This window comes from Emydura macquarii, unplaced genomic scaffold (assembly GCF_026122565.2).
Source record: "Emydura macquarii macquarii isolate MOO-44397 ecotype Brisbane River unplaced genomic scaffold, CSIRO-AGI_Emac_v2 contig_1876, whole genome shotgun sequence".
Taxonomy (NCBI): Eukaryota; Metazoa; Chordata; order Testudines; family Chelidae; genus Emydura; species Emydura macquarii.
In genome coordinates this window covers 12,852,728-12,865,021 of record NW_027132013.1, presented here as the reverse complement: position 1 = coordinate 12,865,021, position 12,294 = coordinate 12,852,728, and the positions used below count along the sequence as shown (strand labels likewise).

The window sequence follows — 12,294 nt, the reverse complement described above, 5'->3', positions numbered from 1 at the left end:
ATGCCCAGCTGCCCCATAGGCTCCTGGGCTCCGGATGGGCTGTCCCCCGCCCCCACTCTCTGTTCCCTACTGGGAGCTGAGGAAGCTGCCCGGGGCTTCTCCCCTCCCCATTCCCTGCCAGGGGCTGGAGGAAGCCATCTGAGCTTCTTGCCCTGCACCCAGACTAGAGTGGGGTCTAGATGACAGCTAGCAGCTGATGTAAGGAATGCAGTGTCTACACTGACACTGCGTTGCCCTAACTAAGCCAACATAAGCCTTACACCTCTTGTTGAGGTGGCTTTATTAAGATGGCAGAGCAGGGGAAGTTACATTGGTGGGAGGAACGTTTCAATATGTACACCTCCATTGTTTTGTCGACAAAAGCTGATTTTTGTCGACAAAACTCTGTAGTGTAGACCAGCCCTGAGTCTCCCTGACCCACCCAACCTCTGTGGTTTTTTAAAGCTAGTATCAATACCTTAGGGCTTGTCTACACTAGAGAGTTTGTTGTTGTTGTTGACAGAAGGCAGGTTTCCATCACTAGATAGCTAAGACTGCATATTCACCTACTGGAGGTGATTTAGGACTAGTAAAATCAAGCATGCTGTTCTGCACTGGATGTCTCTTCCTACTCTTCTGACCCTGCTTGCTTATGTCTGAGCAGTACTGTTAAGTACTAATCCAGTCCAGATGCCAGTTACAGACTTGGGCTTAAACCATGCAAAAACTGAAATAAACTAGAACAGGGTTTCTCAACCTGTGGGTCACAACCCAAAATTGGGTTGCCAGGATGTGTCAGAGGATTGTGTGGTAAACCCTGGTGGGGGAGGAGAGAGAGGGTCGGGTCCTGCCTCTGGGGTGGTGGTGGAAAGCCCAGCCGGGGAGGCCCTGGAGGGATTGTAGAGCCTGCCCCCCATTTGCTCCAGGATGGTACCTCTGGTCCTGTGCGTCTAGCTGGGCTCAGCTCCCCACTCTGGATGTTGCAACCTGGAACATGAGGTTGCAGCACTACTCAGATTTGGCCCAGCCACCCCTCTGTCATGAAGATGGGGGATCAGCCGGGCCAAATTTGAATGAGGGGTGCTGCAACTCCATGCACTAGATTGCAATGCCACTCAAACAAATTGGCCAAACCTGAGTGGCACTGTGACCCTGGAGGTCACAGTGACCCCAGCAGGGAGATGAGCCCAGCCAGCCCCATGCGGCAGGACAGGAGCTGTCACTATGGCACGCACAGTGTACTTAAAAGTGTATATTTGTATATCATTAGTAAGAAATATTTAGTAAGCCAGATGTTTTTTGTACTAAAGCTATTTACTGGGTTGTGACAGGCCATCAAAGTTTACAGATGGGCCCTGAGCTCAAAAAGGTCGAGAACCCCAGGATTTAGAAGAGTAAAGATTCTGAAATGTTATCTTTCAGGTTCCTGAATACTGAAGTGGGGCTGATAAGGGTTCCACCAACGATAATCTTCAAAATTTAGGTCCTTTTCAAGGAACCTGTAAAGTTGTGTACTAGCTCTTCTTTCTTTGAGCTTGAATAGGTAATGTCTGATCCAAGAGAGCTACAAAATTTCACTTCTTCCCAAGACCTGTACAATCTGGCTAGCTACAAAGAGAAAAGAGGAGGTGGTTCAAGATACCTGTTTGCTTGCGTGGCTATAGACAACTGGGGTGAGACCCTGAAATCTGCTCTGTGAAGTGAAGAGACTAAAATGTGAAGATTTTTTATTAAAAAAATGCTGCCTGCCCTTGAGGAGATCAGATGGACTGGATGAAATTATGGCCTGACATAGCCATTCATGGCGTAATGCTGGTCTCCAGGTCCATGAGAATTAATTATGAAACCCCCTTTAAATACCTGGGCACAGCATTTAAGGATGAGCGGGAGAGGATGTTGAACAGCTCTTGATGCCTTACTTACTGTGGTGATTCAACTTTTCTTTGTTACCTTTCTGGGTTAAGCCTCACTTTTGTAGTGGGAAGAACATTGAATACTGTTTAATTCTGCATAGGATTTGTATATAGAGCTGTATGTGTGCATGGTGCTCTGCATCCACAGTGGCCAGAATCCAAGAGCTCTGACAGATAGATAGCTGTGAGCTGAGAGGAATGGGGGGATACAATCCATGATCCTGCTTCAATTCCACCTCTACTAGGTTTCTTGAACCATACTGTCCTTGTGGGAAGATGCAAGACTGAATGCTGGGAAGAACAGTAAAGAAGTTGGTAGCGTGGTCATCTCTTTGAAGTTGAAGCATCTTGACAATGAATTCCACCCCCATTACATTTGGAGGTGGACTGAGGGTGTGATTATGCAGGGCTAGGGAAGCTGTTAGCCATCCTTATGAGACACTGCTTCAGTTTAGTTGCCGTTTTTGCCTGACTACTTAGCAGCTTCTGGAGGGTGGGGATGGAGGCTGGCTGGGCAGTAGCAAGCATGCTTGGGGATGCACACTTGTCACATGCACAAAGTGCTTGAGTTGCTTTTTTAAAAGCTATCCTTTTGATCAGTCCTCCCTTTTTCAGAGGGGAGGGAAGCCATTAACTTGGTACAGTTGGATAGCTTAGTTATTTACTGTTGTGTGTGCTGTGTTGCTGGGTTTGAGACTCCATTGGGCTAGAAGGTTTTAGGAATCCTGTATCCTTGGAAACTGATCCCAAGAAGCTAAACTTGCTGCATTTGAATACTTCCTGAGAACCTTTATGGATGAATCAATCATTCTGTCCCAAGCGGCCTGGGTGATGAAGTCTTGCTGCCAGTGGGGAGAGCATGGGGATAGTAGGGAGGAATTAATCCACTAGTTCCTCTTATAACATGAGGGGATTGTCCTGATTTTTTTTTTAAAGCTATGGCTTCTGGCATTCAGCTGTACCATGCTAGAAAAACTCACCAGTGCTCTGGTGGCTGCTGAGAATCAAAACTGCTCAGAGGGTTGGAGGCATTGAAACATTCTTGGGATGCATGGCTGCCCTGCGGCTCCCATTTTCCTTCTCCTCCCCATTTTCTTTTCTGTTCTTTGTAGTGGCCCGTTCCTCTTTTGATCAGTGTGCTTCCAAATGGAGAGCAGTTTGAGGAAAAGCTACTTCCTGCCTTGTCCCTCTCTCCCTTTTATTTTGTTTAAATTGTGTTGCCCTATAACTTGGATTTCTAGTTCTCTTTTTCCTCTTCTTAACTACTGCTTCTGTTTGCGGTCCCAGAGTAATATTGTGCGGGGTAAAATGGCAGTTCCAAAATCTTTTCCTCAGGTACTGATGTCTGGCAGGCAGGCGGTCCGTTGAGATCACAAGAGAGAGAGCTGCTGAACAGAAGGCAATTTATATCGCCTTGTAGTAAAAAAAAAAAATAGCCTATTTTAGCAAGCTGGGCTTGAAGCATCCCCCAGTGTGCGCAGAGTTAATCTTCATCACTGAGGCATTGATTGACAATCTGGAGGATGTTAATGTGTGATTCTCCCAGTGAGCGGGGGAGGAGAGTGGAAATTGCAGTTTCTTTGCTAATTGTACTTTAGATGTCATTTGTGACAATTTCATGTTGTCTAGACAGAGATTGTGGAGCAATTTCTTCAACAGAGCCTAGTGTTAGCCTGCTATGGATCTGGGCAGCACCGAGGGGGAAGGGAGCTTAGTGTGCCAAAAGGGACACTTGAATCACGCATTGCCAAGTGAAGGGTTTCAAGAGGAAGTGCAACCTGAATTTTTTGTGAAAATGTCATGGGTTATTTATTTAGTGGCAAGCACTTGTTGCAGCTGCTGTTCCTTCATGGATCATCTTTTCCTACCTATAACAGAATTACTAGTAACTGTATTAGCACTGACAGTACATCGGACTGCTTTGGCCCCTCTGTTAATAATGAAGATAAACCCAGTCTTTGTTGCCTCCTAGATTAGGTATCTCTGGCTGGGGCAGCTGTTTCTGACCAGGGACCATTGATTTCTGCTTGCAGGTTCCCAGTGTTGGGCATATTCTGAATGGGGGGTGAGTGATCCATTAGCCCATTATATGGATTTAAGATCTGGGATTTGAAGCCTGAAGAGCATGAAAGTGTATCATTTTAAAAGCAGGCACCACCATATCCTTGAGGATTAGAGGTAACAATGTCAGTGTCACAGAACATGGAGGCATTATTGATGATTATAACAGTATCTCAATTATTGAACCCATTGATTCCGCTATGAAAATGAACACAGAGCTGCAACTTGGTCCTCCGAGCCTTAGCTTGGAACAAATTATTTTAACTAATAAAACGTATCTCATTGGCATTAGTGGTTTTAGGTGCAGGTCATCTCTGCCATTCTCTGGAACAGTAAGTAGAAAATGCCCCTCTGGATCCCCCATGATCACATCTTGCTGTTTTTGTTTTGTTCCTGACACCTTATTTACATTGATATCTGATATCCAGAGCACACTTTCATCACTCTTGATACTCTGAGAGGACAAGGTTACAAGGTAACCAAAAAGCGGCACTGAGGCTTAAAATCAACCATTGTTTGTGACAACTGAATTTTTATGCCTGGCATTTGGATGTGGCCTTAGAGTGCATGTAGGGAAGGCAGGTGGGCATGAGACATGATGGTGACCAAGGTGGTTTTGCTGTCCCTAAATTCAGAAGGCTTTACCCATTGGAGGAACATGCTGGTACTTGATGACTGCTCTTTGAATTAATCCATGTGGATAATTTCCAAGAGATTACCACAGAGTCTCTGAGAATGCTCGGTCAAGTGCATGTGACATTCCTTACAGGGCGTGGGGGGAAAAGCCAGAGGTTAAGGCTTTTTGTGTGGAGACGGGGAATGCTACTGTGCTCAGGGGTGACACCATGCAGCAGTGGCAGGAATTGTGGCTTCTTTGGGAAGTGCTCTTCAGGAGAAATCACAGCTCTTGAATCTCTGTAAAAGTAACCCAGTGCCTAGGTAACTCAGCAGTAACCCCTGTCTGTGAAATCTCTGATTCTGTTGGATTTCTCTGATAATTTAAAGCAAAGAGGTCAATTTTCAAACTATAATAGAGGTTTGGTTTGAGAACACAATTATCTTGAAGAGCTTAAGTGTTTAGCTTAATCGCTATCAAGCCTAGGCAGGCAGCAAGGCAACAGGAAATCTGCCATGCTGTGCAGATTCAGTGAAGTTTACGCTGCAACATCTTTCTCTGTCTTTTCTATAGTTGATAGAACATAGAGCCACTGGTACTCGCTAATACTAGCTAGTCCTGTATGGTAAATGGACAGTTTCCAGCCAATAAGCTATTTCCTGATCCATGCTATGACCAGGCAGTGCTGCATTCGGGAGAGTCATTGTCTCAGGTTTCATTGTCTCAGCTTTTCCATCAGGGTTGATTGGAGGCTGCTGGTTTTGGGGAGTTCTCGGTAAGCAAAATGTTTGGTGGGTGGTTTGTGGTGTGTTTTTTTTTTTTTTTTTTTTTTTAAAGAACACAAAAAAACTTTTAAGCACATACTAGTGTGGGGTTTCTGGTCTCCTGTGGTCTGATCACCAAGCAAGAGGGTTGATGAGGGGCCGTAAACAAACATTGTTGAGATCAACAGCATCTTCCAGCCCTGGTGGCTTTTCTTTCAACTCTGGGGAGTGGCTTGGTTAATGCACTTTTACTTTTGGAGAGCTAGATTCAAATGCTGGTCACAAGACAGTGAGCCTTGGTCCACATCACAAAACCACTGCATATCTTATAGTGATAATCTAATTGTTTCTGCCTGTGACATAGTGATGCCTATGATTGGAACAGCAAAAAGGGTGCTGTGAGTCAGGATTGAGGGACATTGATAGCTCAGTAGGGAGCCCAGAACTCAGGGCTTGCTGTGAGTCACGACTAAGACATAGGAGGGCTGTGTTAGGGAAGCTTACACAGTGCCTTTCTGCATTGTAAGGTGCTATTGCTCCCCTCACATTCCTGAGCTCTAAATTCAGCTTTAAACGTTTGAAAGAGCCAATTGCCATCCCCTCTTCCTCTCTCTCCCCTTTTCCCTTCTTAAAAAAGACAAATGGTTGACAAGCAACTTCTTACCAGAGAGATTCTTCAGCTCTGCAGAAGGGCAACAGATCTTATCCTGGAAGACATTTCACTTCATGGCTATGACCTTTGTTTGTCCAGGTAACCAGGACATGGTGGTAAAGGAATCTCTTTCAGTTGTCTGTATTCCAGGTTTAAAGTATAGCACTGGCTCTGAGAGTCATTTTTGTTCCTCTTATGAAACTCTGATTGGTTTAGAAGGGGAAACTTTTGAAGAAATGTCATTTGTTGTGTAGAGTGGAATATAGACAGCTTCGGACATCATGCAGGAAATGTTCTGCTGGCCTGTGTTTCTAGCTTGTCTATGTTTAGTATTAAAACTGGCTGGAAAGGAATGTTTTGAGAGATGAGTGTCACCATCCCCAGTTCCATCTAGTGTCAGATGCTTATTGGATTTGGAAGCTAAGGGACATCTTCAGCATTGTATTGCATCCCTGATCATCTTGACTAGTAGCCATTGATGAACCTATCGTCCATGAACTTATCTAACTCTCTTTTGTTTTTTATATTCATTTGTACCCAGTTATACTTTTGGTCTTCACAACATCCCATGGCAATGAGTTCCACAGGTTAACTGCGTGTTGTGTGAAGAAGTACTTCCTTTTGCTTGTTTTAAATGTGCTACCTATTAATTTCATTGGGTGACCCAGGGTTCTTGTGTTTATGTGAAAGGGTAAATAACACTTCCCTATTCACTTTCTTCATACCATTAATGATTTTATAGACCTTTATCAGATCCCTCCTATCCCAGTCATCTGTTTTCTAAGATGAACAGTCCCAGTCTTTTTAATCTGTCCTCATCTGAAAGCTGTTCCATTCTCATAATAGTTTTCATTGCCTTTCTCTTCACCTTTCACAATTCTTACAGATCTTTTTTAAGATGGGATGACCTGAACTGCACGCAGTATTCAAGGTGTGAGCATACCATGGATTTATATAAAAGCATTATGATATTTTCTATCTTATATCTATCCCTTTCCTAATATTTCCTAACATTCTGTTAGTTTTTTTAACTGCTGCTGCATGTTGAGCAGATGTTTTCATAGAGCTATCCATGCTGACTCCAAGATCTTTCTTGAGTGGGAACAGTTAACATAATTTTGTATGCATAGTTAAAATTATTTTTTCCATATGCATTGCTTTGCTCTTATCAACACTGAATTTCATCTGCCATGTTGTTGCCCAGTCATCTAGTTTTGTGAAATCCCTAACTCTTCACATTCAGCTTTGGACCTAACTATCTTGGGTAATTTTATATCGGGCAAATTTTGTCACCTCACTGTTCACCCCCTTTTCCAGCTTATTTATGAATATGTTGAACAGCACAGATCCTTGGGGGACCCCGCTATTTACCTCTCTCCATTGTGAAAACTGTCCATGTATTTTTACTATTTGTTTCCTATCCATGAGATGACCTCCCCTCTTATCCCATGACTGCTTAGTTTGCTTAAGAGACTTTGGAGAGGGACCTTATCAAAGGCTTTCTGAAAGTCCAAGTACACCATATTGACTGGATTACCCTTGTCCACTTGTTTGTTGACTTCCTCTGAGAATTCTAACATATTGGTGAGGCATGATTTCCCTTTACAAAAGCCATGCTGACTCTTCACGAACCTATCATGTTTATCTGTGTGTCTGATAATTTTGTTCTTTGCTATAGTTTCAACCAGTTTGCCTGGTACTGAAGTTAGGTTTACCAGCCTCTAATTATGCGGATCAACCTCCGGAGCCTTTTTAAAAATGAGCATTATATTAGCTATGTTCCAGTTATCTAGTACAGAGGCTGATTTAAGCAATCAGTTACATACCACAGTTAGTAGTTCTGCAATTTCATATTTGAGTTTCTTCAGAACTCTTGGGTGAATAACATCTGGTCCTTATGATTTATTACTGTTGTTTATCAATTTTGACACCTTAATCTGAGAGAGTTCCTCAGATTTGTTATCTAAAAGAATGGCTTGGTGTGGGGCTCTCCCCCACATCCTCTGCAGTGAAGACCAATGCAAAAAATTCATGTAGCTTCCCCACGACAGCTTTGTCGTCCTTGAGTGTTCTTTTAGCACTTTCATTGTCCAGTAGCCCCACTGATTTTTTTGGCAGGCTTCCTGCTTCTGATGTGCTTAAATTTTTTTTTCTGTTAATTTTTGTGTCCTTAACTAGTTGCTCTTCAAATTCTTTCATGCCCTGCCTTATTATACTTTTACACTTGACTTGCCAGAGTTTATGCTCCTTTCTATCGTCCTCACTAGGATTTGGCTTCCAATTTTTAAAGGATGCCTTTTTGCCTCTAACTGCTTTTATTTTGCTGTTCAGAAATGGTGGCATTTTTTGCGTCCTCTTTATTTATTTATTTTTATTTGAGGTATACATTTAGTTCAAACCTCTATTATGGTGTTTCTAAATAGTCTCCATGCACTTGGCAAGCATTTCACCCTTGTGACTGTTCCTTTTCATTTCCGTTTAGCTAGCTTCCTCATTTTTGTGTAGTTTCCCTTTTTGAAGTTAAATGCTACTTTGATAAGTTTCTTTGGAATTCCCCTCTTCCTTCTCCATAAGTGTGTTAAATGTATTGCATTATGGGCATTATTTCTGAGTGGTTCAGCTGTATTCACCTTCTGGACCAGGTTCTATGCTCCACTTACGACTAAATAAAGAATTGCTTCTCCCCTTGAGGAGTTCAGAACAAGCTGCTCCAAGAAGCATGTTTATGTTTATGCTTTATGGTGTCTGGAAATTTTATCTCTGCATCCCTTCTTGAGGTGACATACCCAATCAATATAAGGATATGAAATCCCTCATTAGTATTGCATTTTTTGCCTTTTTCAGCCTCTCTAATCACCCCAAGCATTTCACAATTACTGTCACCATCCTGGTCAGGTGGTTGGTATTATATTCCTACTGTTATCCTCTTAGTGTTCAAGCACGGAATTTCTGTCTACAGAGATTCTGTGGTTCAGTTTGATTAATTTAAGATTTTTACTTTATGTGAAAGAAAGAAATATAGTGCCACTCCCCACCAGCATGACCTACTGGGTCATTCCTATATACTTTGTACCCTGGTATTACCATGTCCCATGATAACCCTCATTCTACCAAGTTTCTGCTCAGCCTGTTGTATCAAAAGCCTCATTTAATGCCAGGCACTCTAGTTCACCCATCTTAATATTTAGACTTCTGATTTTTATATATAAGCACATGTATATTTTGCCACAGGCACAATGTGTCACAGACAGCAAGGACTCTGAAAGGGCTGTTTGGCCAAGTTTTCTGGGAGGCCTCAGAATTTTTTAAAGCTTTTTCGGTTGAATTTTCAAGCATACCTCTTTATGGAAGCTGGAGTATAATGGCAACAATAGGCTTGAATGAGTGTGTTTTAGACCTGCCAGGCTTTGTTTATGACAGGAGGATCAGGGGTTACTTATGGTGGCCATGCAATATGGATGCTGGGGTTGATCACGTGCAGCTGCATATGACTTGCTTTCAGTCAGTCCCATAACTTTTTGTGATTCACAGACTGATCCTTGGCTCTTCAAACAGTCTCTCTGGTTGCTGTGCCATACGCCTAGATTTTGTGTGGATGTTCCAGTCTCTGCTTCTCTCTGTGACTTACTTAACAGAGTGAGAGAGACTGGACTTGTTCTATCCTGAGAGCCTGTTTCTTTCACTGAACCTCAAGGCTAAGATGGGGATGTTTTCCAGTAAACCTAAGTTGTGACTCTGTGCTCATTCAGTAGCAGTGTGTGCTGAAACTCAGTCCTGATTGGAAATACTGTATATTGTATTCAGAAAACAGAATTCAAACCAGAGGAGAAGCTATCCTGTAATACAAATATGAAATGACATTCCTCATTCCATGCTCCTTGACATATTCTCTGTATACACCTCTTAGAGTATGATGGCAGAAATTCCTGACAGACTGCTAATTCAGCATCAGTGATTACAGGCCTGGCTACTTTGGACTGCTTGCCCCAAGGGAAAAACAGCCATCTGCAGCTCTCTTGGGATGTCCATGTAGGAGTCTGATTCCATTTGGGAGTTCTTCCATCCATATAATGAGGCTCTTTATATGCTTTGAATCTTGATATGGCAAGAATTTGTGCCAGCTATCACTGGCCCTGTTTGTCTGTACAGTGCCATGCATGTCTATAGCAATTAATCAATAATAGCAAATCATCTCAGGAGATGTAAGGAAGCAGGAGACATGGGGCTGCTGTTGTGTGACCTCTCAGCTGGTCACTTATAGACATTAACATTTTTGTTTTTTATTTCTAGGAGGTTGCTGGAGTCTTCCCTCATTTCGTTATCACGCTATGATGGAGCAGGATCCCGGGAGCACCCAATCTACCCAGATCCAGCCAGGTAAGGACTAAGTGCAGTCCAGATTCAGTCCAGTTTCACAGTCAGAGGCATTACTGCTGTGGCAGTAACATACTGAACCCTTGAGAATAATGCTGGTATATGATCGATCTCACCTTTTATGGCACATCTATGAGATGACCATAGTGTTGGGTTTGGAGAGTCTCATACCCTTTGGTCCCATGCCCTTTTGACGAGCCCCTTCCACACTACCCTTCATTTAAATCAAAAGGCTTATGCAATAACAGTGAGACAAAAGAGAGTAGAAAGATAATGAAGTACAAAGAGCCTGTTACTCTGTGTGGGTCTTGGTCAAGGTTGAATTTAGCCCCATTTGGGGAAAGGAACTCTTCCTTCTCTCTGACTACATCTGTGTGTCAGATGAATCGAGTGGAGGGAAAGACTCTGTACAACTGAACACAGTTCATCTGAGGTTCCTAGGGAACTTGGAGGATGACCTTCTGATCCAGAAAGCAGAGCATTCAAACCAGAGAAGAAGCCACCCTGAATCTGCTGCTTTACTAATAGGAAGGGATCAAATGAGGATGTGAAAATAATAGGGCAGGTTAGAGCCAATGATAGCAACCTATTTGGATGCAACTTTGCAAGGAGAGGAGCTACAGAGAGTGCAGAGGGAGATGATGATACTGGATTTCAGGAAAGTAAATGTTTGGGAAATTAAAAAGCTAAGAAATTAAGTAAAGGTGATGGAAGTATTGTAATGCATGAATGTAGGAGGAGGCTGGAGAATCCTTAGATGCCACAGAATACAATGGCTCTGAAAAACAAAAATTCAGACAATAAGGAGACCAGTGTGACTTTGAGGACATAGCCCAAAGATGTGAGTGTGAAGAAACCTAACAAAATATGAAATAAAGGACAATATGTGCTCAAGTGTTGGAGGGAAATAATAAAGGCAGCCAAAAGGAAGAATGAGTTAATGCTGCTGAAGTGGGTAAGAGTCTTAATAAGGGATCTTACAAACATTATATTGAGGGGGAAATACTACAGAGCAGGCTCATCAATAAATGAATGTGAAATCAATGATAAATCTGTTAAATCTGTGTCTCCACAAGAAAAAAGAAAAAAAGAGAAAAGGCCTATTCTGAGGTCATGAGAGCCTTGTAAATGTAACTATTGATGGAAGCAGTTGAGAGAATACTTTTTTTAAAAAAAATAACCTATCCACATGTGAGTCTGAATGGCATGACGTAGGGTGTTAAGCATGTTAGCTAACAAACTGCAAACCACTGAAAATTATTTCTGAAAAGTCCTGAAACATTGACATTAGAGACCAAAGCACTTGTAGTGCTATTTAGCACACGGAGAAGTTGGTAGGTGAGGCTGTTTCAGAGAACTAAAAAAAAATCAAATGTGACAGAATTATCAAAACTAGAAAGGGAGTCATTTCTGCCCTTACTGCTTAGTATATCAAGAAAGCAACAGATGGGGTAGTGTGACCTACAGAGAGAATCTGACAGAAGAGGGTAATGGAACCATGAGCAATATGCAGCACTGGAGGTTTATAAAGATGAAATCGTGACAAATGTGATCTCTTTTGGAAAGAATTAGCAAAGCTAATGAATGAGAATTCAGCAGATATAAAATCAATTGGTATAGTTACCCATGAAACCTTTGACGCCGTCGTGTGAGTTGAAGTCGGGTGAAAGGGACCGTACCCAAAGATAAACCATCAGTGGGAATGTACTGAGGTTAAGTGTCCAGTGAGTTGCTGCAGGAATTGGGTTTAATGTTAGTATTTTAATGATCTTGAAGAGAGATTTAATCTGCATGTTGTTACCACAGATGATGCTAGCTTGGAGGTTCAGCAGTCCCGAGTGAAGAGAGTAGCATAAGCTAAATTGAAAAAAAGCAGTGTCCATACAAAGAGTTATACCAGTATAATACCAGTACAATTACAATGATAAATCTGTG

General features: G+C 42.4%; 1 protein-coding gene across 3 annotated transcripts in view; it reads left to right on the top strand.

Annotated features, from left to right (window-relative positions):
* The window catches only part of AMBRA1 (autophagy and beclin 1 regulator 1), a 190,450-nt gene that overhangs the window by 43,393 nt on the left and 134,763 nt on the right, over positions 1–12,294 (top strand). For all 3 annotated transcript variants that reach the window (XM_067557650.1, XM_067557649.1, XM_067557648.1), the window contains exon 8: positions 10,276–10,362. In XM_067557650.1, coding sequence (XP_067413751.1) covers positions 10,276–10,362 — 87 coding nt within the window. The remainder of the gene's footprint in view (positions 1–10,275; positions 10,363–12,294) is intronic.